The sequence below is a fragment of the Castor canadensis genome, chromosome 11, assembly GCF_047511655.1.
Source record: "Castor canadensis chromosome 11, mCasCan1.hap1v2, whole genome shotgun sequence".
NCBI classification, from domain to species: Eukaryota; Metazoa; Chordata; class Mammalia; order Rodentia; family Castoridae; genus Castor; species Castor canadensis.
In genome coordinates, this window is record NC_133396.1 from 34,265,852 (window position 1) to 34,284,358 (window position 18,507).

The 18,507-nt window shown below is 35.3% G+C and overlaps 1 protein-coding gene across 8 annotated transcripts in view; it reads right to left on the reverse strand.

Annotated features, from left to right (window-relative positions):
• The window catches only part of Trim37 (tripartite motif containing 37), a 204,267-nt gene that overhangs the window by 169,091 nt on the left and 16,669 nt on the right, over nt 1–18,507 (reverse strand). For all 8 annotated transcript variants that reach the window (XM_074046205.1, XM_074046204.1, XM_074046206.1 and 5 more), the window contains 7 exons: nt 17,701–17,788; nt 15,281–15,403; nt 13,285–13,408; nt 10,443–10,510; nt 8,882–9,006; nt 2,234–2,284; nt 276–357 (listed from right to left, as the gene is read on the reverse strand). In XM_074046205.1, coding sequence (XP_073902306.1) covers nt 276–357; nt 2,234–2,284; nt 8,882–9,006; nt 10,443–10,510; nt 13,285–13,408; nt 15,281–15,403; nt 17,701–17,788 — 661 coding nt within the window. The remainder of the gene's footprint in view (nt 1–275; nt 358–2,233; nt 2,285–8,881; nt 9,007–10,442; nt 10,511–13,284; nt 13,409–15,280; nt 15,404–17,700; nt 17,789–18,507) is intronic.

The window sequence follows — 18,507 nt, forward strand, 5'->3', positions numbered from 1 at the left end:
GGCCTTGAGCATGACAGACAAGCACTCTCAGCTACACTCCAACCCTTATCATTTTAAACATTTCTTCTATAGATTGGTATTTTAATACATATAAGAAATAAATTAATAATGTCAGAATTTATATTGTCCATACTTAATTTTTTCACAATTAATATAATGCATAAAGAAATAAATTTTCATTGATTTCCTTACTCCACTAAAAAGTAACTAGTCAGTATACAACACTGAAAAAATGGTCTTGATTTCAAAATTTATTAAAACTGTAAAAAACTTACTGGGTAAACTTTTAACCTCCAGCAAAGTCCTGAAACTTGAAGAGGCGGGCTATAAACAGGATCTGCTCTCTGGCGCAAAGTACTAAAGAAAAAGAAATACAACCAAATCCCAAGTTCAAAACTGTGGTGAAATGGCAACAGATAAACTAAATCCAACCACTTTCTTTAACTTAATATTTGAAATTCTGAACAAATAATAGATGATTAAATAAACCAAGGTATCACTGAGTATGGTTAGATACACCTATATTCTGAAAGAAAATTTAATGATAATGAATCTTAAACAAAATCTTAAAGTTCCCATAAAAGCAAAGCAAAACAAAAGAACACTAAAAAATGTAACATTTAAGGAAAAAGAAAAGGAAGACCAATTTTAATTCTACTTCAATAGCAGTCTTTCATCATTTATAAAACAAACAAGGGCTAGGGGCATAGCTCAAGTGCTAGAGCACCTGCCTAGAGAGTATAAAGCCCTGAGTTGAAAACCCTAAGACCACCAATAAATAAATAAAATCTAAAAACAAACTAAAAGGCTGAGGGGTGTAGTGCAATAGAAAAACATGTGTAATCCGCATATGCAATCCCTAGCACCAAAGAAAAATTAAAAAACAAAACAAAACAGAATGTTTCTTCCTCACTTCTATGTATTATTATTATTATTATTGTTGTTACTATTATTGAATATGAAAAAATTAAGAGAACATATGCTAAACCTTAACATTTGGGAGGAAAACCTCAGAGAGGCTAGGTTTCAACCACAAGATTAACCCATAAGAAAAGATAAATGGGGACATTTTCTTCAGCATGGCCCTTTGATGGTTATCACCTCCTCCAAGTTTCTTTCCCAAAGACCTTGCGTTTTCAGTTCCTAATTTCATGCTGCCCATGAAGTTCCCCAAGTCCCTCAGAATCTCTGTGTTTTAAGAGCTTTGTTTCTAATCTTAAAGAAAAAATAACAAAGGCTAACAAAATTAACATTCAACCTACAAAGCCTCCAAATTTCTTACAATAATGGTCTCTTAGGCTGGGGATATATTCAATAATAGAATATTTGCCTGGGTTGTACCAGGCCCTAGGTTCAATCCCCAACAACACAAGGGGGACAAAAAGGATTCATGTTCCATGAAAAGTCATACAGCATTAAGAGTATTTAAAATCCTATTTAAGGAGCTAAAATGTAACATGCCAAGCAAAATTTACTGAAATTAAATATAATGCAGTATATTGGCCTCTACCCTCCTCTTGTCTTTCTCTAAAACCGCACTGTACATTGCTACCAGCGGACTGCCCCTGAAATTTCCTTATTCATAATTCCTTACTTTGAGCGGAGATGAACACAGACTTCTTTCCACTTTTATTTCTTAGGGCTCACAGACTTCCATATTCCCAGCCCTCCACTTTAGCAAAAGCTAAGTGGACTCTATTCTCTAAAATGTTCCCTTTTCACAGACTGGAGATGAAATCAGTCCTAAATATACAAGTTGAGCATCCCTTATCCAAAAATCCAAAGTCCGAAATGCTTCAAAACATGAGGCTACAAGTGGAAAATTCTACACCCAACCTCATGTGAATGGATGCACTCAAATTGCAAGAGCACTAAAAATACTATATAAAATTACCTTCGGGCTATGAATAATGTGTATATGAAACACAAATGAATTTCATGTTCAGACTTGGGTCCCATAACCAATTCTCCTTATGTATGTATACACAAGTATTCCAAACTCTGAAAAAAATATATGAAATTTAAAACACTTGTAGTCCTAAACATTCTAGATAAGAGATACTCAGCTTATATAGGCTAAATCACCTCTGCTTCTAATAGGAAACATGCTTCTTCCAAGATTACTAAACTGAATGACACAGTTCATTAGATCTCTTTCCTACAGAGAAAGAGACTTTCCTAGTTCTTTCCTTATGTGTACATGCAAAAAAACAGAGCTCTTAAGTACTCTTACCTGAAATTCTCTAAAACAAAAGTAGCTGAGTCATAGGATGGTACTAATTCACTAAAAAGGAAACAAAAGGAAAACATATTATTTACCCTATGTACATTTAAATTTTCATTTATTTAAAAACAGTAAGTCCCTCAGTAATATCTTGAAAACTGTGCTAAACTAGCCCTTAGAAAACATTTCCAAATCCTCACTAAACATAATATTAATTAATATTATTAATTAATAATTATTATATTATTAATAATTATTAATATCAATAAAACCATCAGAAGTTTGTAATTAATTATAAACACAACAAATACTTTATTAATGCAAGTACAAGAGACTAAAAAGTCCTCAAGGAAATAGATGCTTAGGCTAGGAACTGAAAAGAAACAACAGAAGAAAAAAACATCACAATTAATCCCCAAATTTCCTTCTTCAGAACAAATTCGTGGAAACATTAATAGACCTTAAATACTTTTAAGGCTATTTAGTAGCAAATATAATGATAAATTTTTATAGGATTAGACTACATAATCACTTAGGGACTACTGGGATGGACAATCACTTTAATACTTGCTTGCCAAGGCAAGATGAACTCAGGCAGCTTTAGTCCAATATAATCTCCAAGAAGAACTGAACTAAAAGCATATGAGGGACTAGAGGACAATCAATTATGATGCTAAGTACCCTGAGAACCTGTGGGTGATTTGTGGCACTTGTCATTAGAACACCTTAAAGGTCATTAAAACACAAAACGAACAAAACAAAAACAACAAGGCCATAAAAGTACAAGGGGGACTCCTAGGGAGGTGGAAAAGGGGGAGGATGGGGCAATAATGGGAGAAATAGAGGGATAAATATGATCAAAGCACATTATATGCATCTACGGAAATGTCACGATGAAACCTCTTACTAGGTACAATTTAATATGCACCAATAACAATATTAAACAGCATTTATAATAAAAACTCTACCATACACAGTGTTATAAATTTGATACAAGGTTACAAATTTAATAAAACAAACTGAAAACCATTTCACCATAACTTCAGATGTATTTTCCAAAGTTCAACTCATCAAAAGTGGTCAAAATAAAATCAACAACATTGCCACAATGTGGGAGTACTGAATAAATTAGAGGTTTGCCATGCGAACATTCAGTATAGATCAAAAATAATTTTTTATTTAGCTTAACAAGTCACATCCTTTTTCACAGTAAGTAAACATACTTTACACTGTAATTATTAACCATACAGCTCCTATTCAAGTTAACTACGTCAAGCATTCCTATCATATCCTTAGTTAGATGTTATCCTTTATTTATTTTGGTGGCTCCAGGGTTTGAACTCAAGACCTCACACTTGCTAGGCAGGTGCTCTTACCACTTGAGCCACACCCCCAGCCATTTTTAATTTTCAGTTAGGGTCTTGCACTTTCTGCCCAGCACCAGTCTTGGACTACAATCCCTCCTAGCTACAATCGCTTATTTGTAGAGATAGGGCCTTACTAACTTTTTTGCCTTGGTTGACCTATAATCCTCCCAATTGCTATAATCCCAGCCTCTCAAGTAGTTGGGATTACAGGTGTGGCCACCATGCACAGCTAGTAGTTGCCTTTTCTGAGATTATTCATATTCTTCATTCCTAGATCTTTTTGCCTGGTCAATTCCTTACCATTCCTTCGCATTCAGATTAAGAAGTCACATACCTACAGAGGCCTACTCTAAAATCTCCCATTATATGTTTTCTACCATTCAATATATACAATCCTCAATTAGCAGGACCAAGGCAATTAGTGCCTGAAGAGCTTTAGTGGAGCTAAGGGACTCTTCCCAATATAGTCTCTTCCAATTTGTTCAAAAGTAACGTATTTTTGGCTATAATCTTGGGTAATTTCCAATCACACAGTGTTGGTCAGTGAACCCACCAAATGCAGAACATCCTCCATAACATTCAAGGACTTCAACCAAAGCCCAGATGAATGCTGATCTGTATGTTGTTTCTTCCACCATGTACTTTGATACATCTCCTTCGTTATTTATTGTTTTTGCTCTAAGTCCAGACTATCATTGGTGAATTCTTGTTAGCCCTTAAGGGTCAAAAAAGTTCACCAGGGTCTGGTATTGTAACTTAAGTGGTAGTGCATTTACCTAGCATGCACAAAGCCCTGGGTTTGATTCCAGAGTACTGACACACTCAGAACAGTGAAGCAGAAAGTTTATGGGATAAAGACTATAGATTACCAAAGCTCATTAACCAAGAAGATACAATATGGTCTGCCCTCACTCTCACTTGCTAAGAAAACAATTCTTACTTTCAGAGCACAGAAAACGCATTTGTCAATCTTAGGGTATTGTGATATATTTCTACATGTGTACCTTTCTTTCTCCCTTTTCCCCCCACCCGCACCGCAGATACTCAGAGCCTACACCTTGAGCCACTCCACCAGCACATTTTTGTGATGGTTTTTTCAAGATAGGGTTTCTCTTAATTATTTGCCCAGGGTTGGCTTCGAACCACGATCCTCCTGAGCTCTGCTTCTTGAGTAGCTAGGATTATAGATATGAGCCAGTGACACCCAGCTTTTTTGTTTTTGTTTCTTTTTTGTCGGGGGGGGGGGGGGGCTGGGGTTTGAACACAGGACTTTGTGCTTTGCAAAGCAGGCCTTTCTTTTTTTTTTTTCCTTTTTCTTTTATTATTCATATGTGCATACAAGGCTTGGTTCATTTCTCCCCCCTGCCCCCACCCCCTCCCTTACCACCCACTCCGCCCCTTCCCTCTCCCCCCTCAATACCCGGCAGAAACTATTTTGCCCTTATTTCTAATTTTGTTGTTGAGAGAGTATAAGCAATAATAGGAAGGAACAAGGGTTTTTGCTGGTTGAGATAAGGATAGCTATACAGGGAGTTGACTCACATTGATTTCCTGTGTGGGGGTGTTACCATCTAGGTTAATTCTTTTTGATCTAACCTTTTCTCTAGTACCTGTTCCCCTTTTCCTATTGGCCTCAGTTGCAAAGCAGGCCTTTCAATGCTTGAGCCACACCTCCAGTCCACTTTGCTCCTATTATTTTGGAGACAGGGTCTCATGAACTACTTGTCCAGGCTGGGCTCAAACCATGATCCTCCCAATCTCAGCCTCCCAAGTAGACAGGATTACAAGCGTGAGCCATCAGCACCCAGCCTAAACAGTCTTATTTCTTACTACACCGAGCAATAAATAAACCTTCAAATTCCGGTTGAGGGCTGTTGGAGTGGCTCAATGGTACAGTGTTACTTAGCAAGTGTGAGGCGTCGAGTTCAAACCCCAGTACCACAAAAAAAAAAAAAAAAAAATTTCTGGTTGCAATTATTTCCTATTGTCTCCCAAATATAACAGCTCTTATTAAACCCATATTTTCATTTATTAATACATACCTCATTCCCATCTGCCCAAGAAAATTCTGTGTATCTTCCAGAGTCTCCCTTCAATTCTTCAGCAGGTTATAAATTTTTCGTGACTATTCTCTGTCCTTACTCCTTTACAGAATTTCTGATATAGCATGGCATATAACTCAGTAGCAAATATTTGATTTTAATAAATAATTCTCTGCTTTTTAAAGTGGGATATTTACCCAGTGTCTCTTACATATAACACCTTCAATAGTGCTGGGCATATAATCTTCACTGATAATGACCTTTTTCCTCCAATGTAGCTCATTAACTGATGGAACTAAAAGCAATCTAGTTGCATAACCTCTAACCTTAGAAACACTACTGCATTGCACACATAAATTTTGGGTTGTAGCTTAATGTCAATGAATGATGGTCTTTCTTATTTGGCCCTCTTTAATATGCTAGTTAGTGCATCAATAGATGAATCCCTGGTTCCTATATATTTTAACTAGTAAATGGAGTTCTCAATAAAAATCAGAATCAAACTAAAAGTCAAAATTTCCAATAAGGTGGTGGGCATTACTGGACAGAAAGAATAATGTTCACCCATGGCATGCTTTTAACTATCAGACTGAAAAACATTACTGCCTGCCTGGTAAACTGCTAAAAGTGGTAATATGATGGGAATTTACCTTTATCAACAGATTCCAAACTACAGTGCGGTAGGTGCTCAAGATGCATTTTCTGAGGGCTGAGGATATAGCTTAGTGATAAGAGCACGTGTCTAACATGAGCAAGGTCCTAAGTTCAACCCACAGCACCACAAAAAAGAAGAGACAGAGTCAGAAAGAGAGAGAGGGAAGAAAGGAAGGAAAGAGAGAAGCTATCACACCACCCCAAAGATTCTGGGGAAGCAGTTCTTAGAATCTGCATTTTGGACAAATGCCCCATGAGAAACTGATACAGGCAGATCCATGTGTCACAGTTTAAACTGAAAAACATTAATCTTCATAAATAACATTTTGGTTAAATCTGCATTTTATTCCATTAGTGGTAGACTGGTTCAGAAAAGGTATTTTCAAAACTGAAATGCTTGCTGGCCACAGTGGCACCCTGGAGAGGCTGAAGCAGGATAGTGAGTTTGAACCAGCCTGGGCTACAAAGCAAGACCCTATCTCAAAAAGAGAAATAAATTACAAAAACTGAAATGCCTGGCCACACTATCAAAGAGGCAGCCTTTCACAATTATTGGGCTATTAGTGAATATCCTTACTTCAACTAAACCTATTTAAATGATAGCAAATGCTATCATCTATCCTTACTTCAACCAAGATTTAGTTGAAGTAAAGATAATAATTAAATAATTTAAATAACTATTTAAATAATTTTATTGCTTTAATAAGACGAATATTGTATCATACTCATTAATTCAGAAAAGAAAGAACACTTCCCTTGCTGGTCAGAATTTTGCCCTTCTGTCTGTCTACAGGACTATGAGTGATCATGATTCTCAGGAATACATCTATGAGGAGATATACCAGAAACCCCTTAGACATTTGGAGGTCTGGAAACATTTGTCAAAATTGCAAGGTGGTGGTGGTAAGGTGCTACTGACAGGAGGGTTCTATATTCAACAATCCACAGGAAACTCCCTCTAGCCCAAAATAATTATCCAGTTCAAAATGTCAACAATGCCAAGACTGAAAAATCTGGCTTATAATACTCACTCTAGTACAATGAATACCCTGTGGCCATCAGGGGTCTTCATATAGAACAGAAAAAGAAAAATGCAACTCAACATATAGATTTTTTAATGAACAGTTTTCTAAATGAACCATCTCCTCTAACAGGTTACAAAACCTGACAGTATTCCATAAGCCATCTCTAAAATGTAAAACAGATTAAATGTGTCATACCAAAATATTAACCTGAAGCAGTAATATGATCCTTCATTTTAGGAATAAGTTATTATTTAAAAAGAACAGCATTAGGGAAGCTGAGGCAGGAGGATGGTGAGCTCAGAGTCACAATTATACCTTATCTTAAAAAAACAAAACAGAAAAGATCTCACAAACCTGAAAGTATTCATCTGTACCCAGTGTTACAGACAATTGTGTCTCCCAAAATTTCTGTTGAAGTCCCAATCTCCAATGTGACTATATTTAGAAATAGGACCTTAAGGACAGTCATTAAGGTAAAGTGACATCATAAAAGTGGGGCTCTAATCCACTAAGGCTATTGTCCTAATAAGAGAAAACACATAAATCTCTCTCCCCAAACAAGTAAGAAAAAGTCTTGTGAAGACAAAACCAGGCAGCTGCCTGCAACTCAAAAGGCCTCCCCAGACACAGAATTTTCTGGCACCATAATAAATTTCTGTTGCTTAAACTACCTAGTCTGTGATATTTTGTCATGGCTATTTGAGCAATTTAATATATACACAGGAACTTCATTTCAAATGACCGGGGGTATGGCCTAACATTCATCATTTTCAACAGAATTCCAAATGATTCTAATACATAGTCAGTGTTTGAGAACCACTACTCTAACACCACAGTGTAATTCTAAATACGCTTGAAAGAATATGTGTTGAGAAAAATCTGAGGATTCAGTTTAGGATAAAAAGCAAAAAGATACACAGACTGAACATTTTGCATTTATTTCTACTTTAAGATCTGGAGATCTACTATCTTTTAAATTCTCTTGGCATTTTATCCATTCCTGAGTTTTATTTAACAAGATGTAAGCTTATCCAAAAGGTAAATAAAAAGAATGAATAGACACTGATGAAGATAACAAGTTCAATTATTTTTACTATGGGAAATACAGCTGCAAAAAAAGAAATACATTTCTAATTCATTATTATTTGCTCTTTATAGTCAAAAGTGTGAGTCTAAAGTAGGACAAGTTGGTGCATGCCTGTACATCCCAGCACTTGGGAGTATGAGGCAGGAGGACCTCTAGTTCAAGGCCAGCCTGGGCTACACAGCAAGACCTTACCCCAAAACAAAAGGAGAGGAGCCCATCACTTTTTGAGGCCAGATTTACATGTATGGAATAATTCACCAAATCACATTAATATAAACATATTAACTATTTTATAAGAACCTCTACAAATGCCACGATGTACCCCTACCTAATAAAAAGAAATTTTTACAAGTCAAATAAAAAAAAAAAAAACAGCACCTTAAAAAGAGATGGAATAAAGAAATCTAACTTATTCTTTTGAAACAAGTATATACCTTTGCACACAAACCTCAAATGAAAATGAAATTTAAAAACTATCATACCTGGTAAAGTCTGGTGGAACAGGAGTGGTAACAAAAGATGCCATGGGCTTTCTATGAACTTGCTGAAACATCATTAGGATCTCTGAGCTCTTAGATATCAGCTCACTCTTACTACAAGACCGCAACTGTGTGAGGAAAAAAATTATCTGAATCAACAAAATTACTATTCAATGGAACCTCAAAAATTTTAAAAAGGAAGTTAGAAATTAATCTGGTTATACACCAAAAAAAATGGGATAAAGAAAAATAAAATGACTCTTTCAAAGTTAGTTTGAGAATAAAGTATCTTACAGAATATAGGTTTAGCTGGGCACCAGTGGCTCACAACTGTAATCCAAGCTTCTTTTAAGACTGAGATTGGGAGGATATTGATTTGAGAGGTCAGCCTGGGCAAATACATAGTGAGATCCCATCTCTGAAATAATAGAGGAAATGGACTGGAGATGTGGCTAAAGCAGTGGAGCACCTGCTTTGAAAGCATGAAGCACCTGCTTTGAAAGCATGAAGCACCAAGTTCAAACCCAAGTTCCATCAAAAAAAAAAAAAAATCTAGGTTTATTTATTTTCATTCTAGCAGTAAAGTCAATAAGTAAGTATATGTGATTTTAATCCAGTTATCTCACCTCACATTTTAGAATAAGTCAAATATTAAGCAACTACTAATGTATTTTCACACCAGTTCAGTGAAGCTATTGGTTTATTAACGAACAGATCTTATAGGTTGAAAGCTCGTAAAACCAAGCATTTTTACACACACACACACACACACACACACACACACACACACACAAGCACACAAACACACACACCATCTCATCCTATACCAATTTTGGAAAGACTACTTTAAATTATGTCAGAAGTAAAGAGTGAAAAATACAACTTTAGTAAAATGAACATAGCAGTTAAAAGACCTATTTTTAATTCAACAAGACCAGTCTGAAGTCCAAGTGACTAAGTTAAAATTAGGCAGTCAGAGTGGGAAACTAATACAACATGATAGATGTTCTTACAAGAGGAAGAGACATTAAGAATGCTCATGCACATACAAAGATCATGTGAGGACCCAGTGTGAAGCAGACATCTACAGGCCAAGGAAAAGACCTCAGGAGAAATCAAACCTGCCAACACCTTAATCTTGAACTTTCAGCCTCCAGATAGAGAAAAAGTCAATTTCTGTTGTTTAAGGCTGTACTATCAAAAGCCATATGGATGAGATTCATAAAATCCATCTTATGGTTTGGATTGTAATGTTCACCACAGGCCATATGCAGATTTCTATGAGTCATTCCAAGTAAAAGAATAAAATAATAATTCTATTCTTCCACAAAATCATAAGTCAACTTCTCAAATATGATAAGGGGAAATCTTGAGAAGAATCACCTGATTCTTATTTCATAAAAATCTCCATTACACCACATAGATCTTTTGATCTCATATAGATAATCTCTCTCCCTGCCAACCCTCCCCAAAAATGCACCCCCCCCCGAAAAAAAAAAACACTTTAAAGAGACATGGACAAAAAGAGGAAAAAACTATTTTATCATATCTAATAGTTCATCACCTGGTGCTCTACCTCCTGAAGTAAGGATTCCAACAGCTCTGTTTCTTGGGTTAGAGATGTTTTCTGACCTGTTTAAAATGTAGGAAAATATCGACACTCAAGGTTAAGAACGAAATTAACTTCCAATGAGTAAAAATTCTTCTTATAATTAAACTAAAGATTTTGCTGGCGCTTTAAGAGATTTAACCTAAAATTAATCTATATTAATGTATATTTCTCTTAGAAAATCAGAACCAACCTATTTTTAGACAAAATTCAATTTAGGTCTAACAAGTTCATCTAAATCTTTTTTTGTTTTGTGTTTTTTGGTTTTTGTGAGACAGGTTCTCACCATACTGACTCACCCAGCTGACTTCAAGCTCTCAATCCAGCCTCAGCCTCCCAATAGCTAGGATTTCAAGCATATGCTACCACACCTGGCCTAGAACATTTTCTCTAAAGAACACAAAGTCTGAAGTGCTAGAACCGCATCCCATGAGATTAGCAGAAGTTTCATCAATTTGGGGTAGTGATATTTGATAAAGACAGAAAATATGTAGAACTTATGGGATTTTTTTCCTTTGTTTTGCCTGGACTGGGGAGAACTTTTATTTTTGCTTTTTAAAACTAAAACCAGAAGCCCTTGATTACAAAAAGATACAAAAGCTGAGATCTCACCTAGTATTACAGGTAACATTAGCCCTATTGGCAACGCTACCATATATAATGCAACTTAAAAGTTAATGGTGAATAAAAGTCTGCAGTTCCTTATAACCTTATAATACCAAATATGCTCATATAGTGAAACTACACTAGAAATACTCTAGCCCTGAAAGTGTTCTATTTAGTAACAGAATCTTGAAAATTACAAATTGCAGTTACGTTTCATAATGAAGAATAATTTGAAAACCACAAAAGCAGAACAGCTAAGTTATTGGAAAATAATATTATTTCATTCAGTGAATTACACAGATACTAAAACTAAGAGAGCTATACTACTGCTATCTTATTTGAGTTTTAGTTAATCCAATAAAGAAATGAAGCAATCAAGCAAATCCATTCAAGAAAATTGAGGCCACAGGCAAATATATATTTGGCTACTATATAAAATTACATTAACAGTGAAAAAGACTTCAAGTATATGTATTTATTTGTTTATTTATTTATTGTTTGAGATAAAGTCTCACTGAGGAGCCCAGGCTGGCCTCAAACTATCCTCAGTGCTGGCATTATAGACATGTACTACCACATCCAATGCAGATTTCAATTTTAAAAGTCCTACTACATACCAATGTTCTAGTATGTAACATGACTTAAAGAACTTAAAAAGAGTCTCAAATATCATTTAAAAGCCTGAATAAATAAGATCATCTGCACATATGACTGACTATAATTGAGGGTCAAAGAACAATCATGATTTTCATGTACATGAAATCTTTAAGTAGCACTGAGAATGGCATAATTGATGTCTACAGGTTTCTTCTAACCGCTGCACTATACAGATGAACTAACTGTTCATTCCAACTGAAAAGAATGACTTTTTTTTTAGTATTGGGGTTGAACTCAGGGCCACATGCTTGCTGGGCAGGCATTCTTCTACTTAAGCTCCACATCCAGCCCTTTTTGCTTTAGTTGTTTTTAGGACAGGGTGTCAAGATTCTGGATGAGCAGGACTGGACTGTGATCTTCCTATTTATGCTTCCTGGGTAGCTAAGATGATAATCGCACACCTCAACACTCAACTATTGGTTCTTGCCTGGGCTGGCCTTGAACCATGACCCTCCTGATCTCTGCCTCCCAAGCAGCTGGGATTATACAGGTGTGAGTGACCACACCCAGCCTAGAAGAATGATGTTTTAAGATTATTTGTTGCTATGTCTTTAAAAAGACAAAAAAAAAAAAGAAAGTTAAATTTTGAGGTATAATGAAAGACAACTCATTAAATAATATATAAATATCTAAGTTCAAAGATATTTGCAATTTACTTAAAAGAAATTTAAAATAATACAAGTGTAGTGGCTCACACCTGTAATTCCAGTTATCCAGGAGGAAGAGATCGGGAGGATCAAGGTTTAAGGCCTAGCAAACAGAGAAATTCCAATAAAAACTGGGTGTACCTATAATCTCAGTAGGCTCACAGTCCAGGTCAGCCAGGCCTATTCAAAAAATAACTAAAACAAACAAATAAAAAAAAAGTGGGACGAGGGAGGGAGGACTGGCACAGGTCCTGAGTTCAAATCCCAATGCCACAAAAAAAAAGCTGAGTGAACTAATATTCATTAACATCAGTTCCTCACCTTCAGTAAAGATAAAAAAAAAAAAGGATATTAATGGTGGGAATTTTTATCAGATTTAGGAAAAAAGAACAAAAAATAAACTACCTAATGCTAACAAATGAGATGCACTGGTCATTAGAATTCACACCCAAATGACTGTGAAAACTTTCTCTCCAATGATTTCTCAAGATCCCTTTCTAGCTTATAATAACCTTGTTGGGAGCAGTGCCTCACATCAGTAATCCCAGCTACTCATGAAAGAGAGACCAGAAGGATTACAGTAAGAGGCCAGCCAGGTCAAAAAGTTAGTAACACTCCATTTCAACCAACAAGCCAGGCATGGTGGTGTGCACTTTGTCATCCCAGCTAAGCAGGAAGGATAGGTAGGAAGGTAGCAGTCCAAGACCATACCCAAAAAATAACTAAAGCAAAAAAAAAAAAAAAAAATGGACTGGAAGGTGTGGCTCAAGTGGTACACTACCAAGGGCCTGCCTGCAAACCCCAGTTCTGTGGAAAAAAAAAAAAAAGATTGAGTGTGAAGCAAGCTCAAGGTGTGGCATACTCCCGCAGTATACAAACGCACCCACCCATCAGTGTTATGAGCTTGTTTTTCAGCTGTGTGTCCAATCGTGCAATCATCATCTCTACTGCATTCCTAATTTCCCGCACACGTTCATCTTTGGCATTTCTTACAGCCTCCACATTTCTTTCCTATAAGATAAACAGCAAAGAGAATGCTAACTTTAAAAACAGAAGCAGAAACCTCAATCCAATCACTGCAATTATTCTGAAAATCAGTTGATGGTAAAACTCATATACCAATATTTTTAAATTGTTGGAATACCACAGGTAACACACTGCTTTAAAAAGTTTGGTATACTGAATTAAACCAGTTAAAAAGATTCTTAAAACTTAAGAATAATAAACTATATGCTAATTTAATAAACATATCAACTAAAGGTCCTATAATTACAAAAATGGCTTAGGTAACATAAACTATATGCGAAGCCCAATTACATTCCTGATAAACTATTTTTCAAACACAAAACAAGTAAAGCCAGTTGGTATCCAGAAAAATCCTAAAACAAATGAAAAAAATTAAAAAGCCAATACTCACTCTAGCTCATAAAAATTTTTCATTTTGTTTTTAGAACTACATACAAAAAGAGTATTTTCCCAAAACTGCAAAGTAATATATGTGACATATTTCAAACCAGCATACCACAAAAAATAAAAATCAATCTTTCCTACATTTACTACTATTATATAAAGATAAGGAGTAAGAATCTCAACCTAGATTACCCTCTTAATGTTGCCAAAAGAAAATAATAAGAAAAAGGTATATAGATGAAGGCCAAATCGAAACTATTGTAGCTTATCTAATCTGTCAAAATGACTTTGTAGCATATGTGCAAGCCAACAATATTATTTTCTGTATAAAGAATGTTATAACTGTTGATTTGGATTTTGATTCCTGAAGGATAAAATAAACAGAACATCTCGGCTGGGCACAGTGACTAAAGCCTGTAATTCTAGTATTTTGGAGGTGGAAATCAGAAGGATCACCATTGGAGGCAGAAGGGGAAAGGGACATTGGTTCACAAGATCACATCATAACCAATGGCTGAGTATAGTGGTGCACACCTATCATCCCAGGTATACAGGAAAGCACAAGTAAGAGGAGAACAATCCAAGCCAGTCTGGGAAGAAAGCCAGACCCAATCTCAAACATAAGAGGAGGAGAGGAGAGGGGAGGACACCTGTCTGTCCTTAAGTTAGGAGTGTTATACAAATCTTATATTTGTAACTGTTATTCTGTCAACTTTAAACAGAATACATTTTAAAAGTATATTTAGTACTTAACTGGTTAAAGAATATATCTTCCCACAGAAACAATATTATAAATGATACATAACTCACCAAAACTGACCCATACAGTATTGTAAGAGTGGTATTAAATATTACTTTTTCAACTCTGCGAAGTCTAATTCAGGATATCAAAATCAGTTCACTCACTGGTATTAGAAATCTCCAAAAAGCTAGGGATCCAAAGAATGAACAGCTTAATGACTAGACAAGCCAATATTGACTCTGCTTAAAAGAAAATTTAAAATAAAGTCAATTATCAACTCTAACAAGTAGGCTTCTCTAACTCACGAATTGATTCTCTAATTCTACATAAAAGGTAATTCTCACACCTGGCGCCAGTGGCTCAGGCCTATAATCCTAGCTACTCTGGAGGCAGAGATCAGGAGGATCTCGGTTCAAAGTCAGCCCAGGCAAATAGTTCACAAGACCCTATCTTGAAAAACCCTTCACAAAAATAGGGCTGGTGGAGTGGCTCAAAGTGAAGGCTCTGAATTCAAGCCCCAGTACCACCAAAAAAAAAAAAAAAAAAAGATAACCCTATGGCTTCAACTGCTTTTCTATAGATCAGAGCTTTGGATACAAATTCCTCAGTTAGTTTGAAATTATTGAGACTATATATATACATCCTGTCAAATTTTCAACCTAATGATTTATAATATAATATACGTTTTATAGAATATAAAAAGGTTAATGGTGTTGCAGTAGTAGTCTTACCACTTCTTGAACTAAGCTGATCAGTTCCATGAGACGTCGACGAAGTTTGGCTACCTCTTCATTCACTTTAGTAACATGCTGCTCATAAATTTCTGCCAAAGGTTTAAAGGTATGGCCGCCATGCTATTTAAATTAATAAAAGTAGTTTTAGAACATTTTTATACACCTCAATTGCATTTACATTCCTTCATAATACTCTATGGACAATAATAAACTGGCAAATATTTTCAAATGAATTTTATCTTTTTCAGTTACCTTTACTTTATCAAAGCCAGTGCTTGCAAAAACTTACTCGGCCCATGTAAGAATTCCTTGAAGATTTTAAATACCGGACATAGCAAAAATGTTCATTTTTACCCAGAAACCTTAATTCATTATAAAAAACAAAATCCTAGATAAGGGTGTAATCAGTGGTAGAGTGCTTGTCTAGCACGTGACAGCTCTGAGTTCAATCCCCGGCACCACCACACTCCCAAAAAAAGACAAAAGAAATCCTTAACCTCAATCTAAATTATCTGTCACAAGCATATTAGCCATTTTTCTATTGAGCAACACTAGCCTTTTTCCATGTTTGCATATTTTTTCCCATAATGCCTTTGCAAAGTTACTCCTTCTTACGGAAAAGTAATTCTTTATCTTCTCACTATCTCAGCAACTCTTAATTTCTACTCATCCTTTGGAACTTAGCTCAGGCTTTCAGAGTCAGCTCCATAGTTATGCACTCTCATCAGCTCTCTCTATATTCCTAAAGTTTATTAGATCACTTAAGTAAACATTTGCTTGGCATCTGTCACAGTCATCACCAAATCCCCATCTTGCACACATTTGAAATAAATTAGAAAGACTCTTGAAGGAAACCCCATGTACATAATTAGCAAAAGTAATTAACTGATTTCTCATGCCACAACAAATTAGTGTAGAAACAGAAGCCTGATAACAAATTAGTATCATAAATCCAGTTATATTCAAAGAATTTTTGGCACAAAAAACAATTTCCTATCCAATTTTAGTAATGTAATTTGTAACACGTGAATGGTAAATAGATTTCTATTATATGAAAACCTCCTATAACAGATAAACTTTATCAAAATTGTCTTATTTAGCCAAAGCACTCCCATAATCTCCAATAGAAAATGTTTCCTTAAAGTATGGAAAACAGTATTCCTACTAACTCTAATAAAATTTATCTAAATATCAAATTACGGGAACTTTATTTTTTTTTCTAATCAGCAGTTGGTACTTAAATTTGAACAGAAAGCTTTCTGAACTGAGATCTACTCAATCAAGTTGGCCTGCCATTCTCTCCACGAAACACTGATACCCACGGAACAATCAGTTCTCATGACTAATATTCAATTCTAGTTGTCTATCCACTAAGAGTTGAATGTGTTGACCTGGGGATGTAACTCAGTGGTAGAACACTTTGCCTAGCATGCAAGAGGCCCTCACTTCAATTCCATGCACTGCAAAACAAAACAAAACAAAACAAAGAAAACTCCTGTGCTTATTATCAACATTTGTGTAATTATACTGACTATAAGTAAATTATTTAACTGAATAGTAAGTAAATAATAGAACATAAGTATAAAATAAAAGGCTGCTTCTAGAAAACTTGAATGCTTTGAACATAATAAAGGTAGGCTACCTTATAAATCTGCTTTTAGCCAGGTATAGCAGCACACTTGTAATCCCAGTATTAGGGAGGAGGTCCAACAGCTCAAGGCCAACCTACTGAGGAGGCTGAGGCAACAGGATTGCTAAAACCAGGAGTTCTAGAATAGCCTATGCAACAATACTGAGAAACTGTCTCAAAAACACAAAACAAAAAACAAAAAAAACGCTTTGGAATGAGATTAGAAAAATGAAACTAAAAAACAAGATCTTACTAAATTGTAAGATCTAGATATTTACACTAAGACTATCTTACAAGTGTCTAAGTTCCTGATCCATTTTAAAAAAATCAAAACTGGAAATTGTGGCCAGTATACCACATCAACTGACTAATCAAAGAAAAGGCATGATCTTGTAACGAAACATTTAGAAATGAATATGGAGCTAGGGATGTAGCTCACGGTGAAAGCATTGGCCTAGAATGTCTAAGGCCATGGGTTCCATCCCAGGCACCAGGAAAAAAAAAAAAAAAACAAAGTTACATATGAATGTACATTTTATAGGATTTAGGTTAAACTATTTATGTAAGAGATACATATCATACATTAAATATTATCACCCAAAGAGATTATTCTGGAATAACAAGGTGCAGTATCTTTAATAAGGCATGCATAAAGCAGATGCATTTTAGTTTTTTTTAATTTTCATTCTATAGAGTAAAATGATACTATTTTAATTCAAATCAAACAAGGATTTCAATGCATTCTAGAACCTAACTAAAGAGAATACACTGAATTTGTTCTGCTCACCATTCCTCCCCAAAGTGCACACTGATGGCAGATACACTTCTTACAAGTCCAGCAAAATACACTAAGTTTCTCATGGTGATTTTCACATCTATACATCATGAAAAGAAAATACAGTTATAAATTATTATAAATTAAAACTGAAATATAATGATCTAAAATGTTCATAAGGTAGGGCAAATAGGTCACTCAATTTTAAAGAATCATGTATTACGTAAAATGTATTCCATGGCTTCTTTTAATTAAGCTAAAGAATTATATATGGACAAAATTTTTGAAGTACTGTTTTTATTAATATAAATTTTACAAGCCCATGCAAATTGCAGATTCTTTTCTAATTAAAGGACAAATATAGTACCACTCCACAGCATCAGTACAGACAATGGTATTCTACTATTAAATTTTAGGCAAGTGCTTAGTAATCAGATTGATGTGTCAATACATACATAAACCTGAGTGAATACACAAAAGCTTTTCCTTCACATGGCCAATGATAATAATCAAGACACATAATTACACAAAGTAATTCCAGATCCTTATCAAAGATGAACACTCAATTTTGAGTTTTCTCTTATACCAGATAGCAGCTACATGCAAACCAATGAAGCTGAATTGTTACAGACTGCATTGTTACCTCAAATTCCTATGTTGAAGCTTTAACCCTCAAATGTGACTGTATTTGAATACAGTCCTTAAGAAGACAACTGAGTTTATATGAGATAATAAAGGGGAGACCCAGACTGGGCATGGGTCTATAATCCTGGCACTCAGGAGGCTGAGGCAGGAGAATGGCAAGCTCGAGGAAAGTCT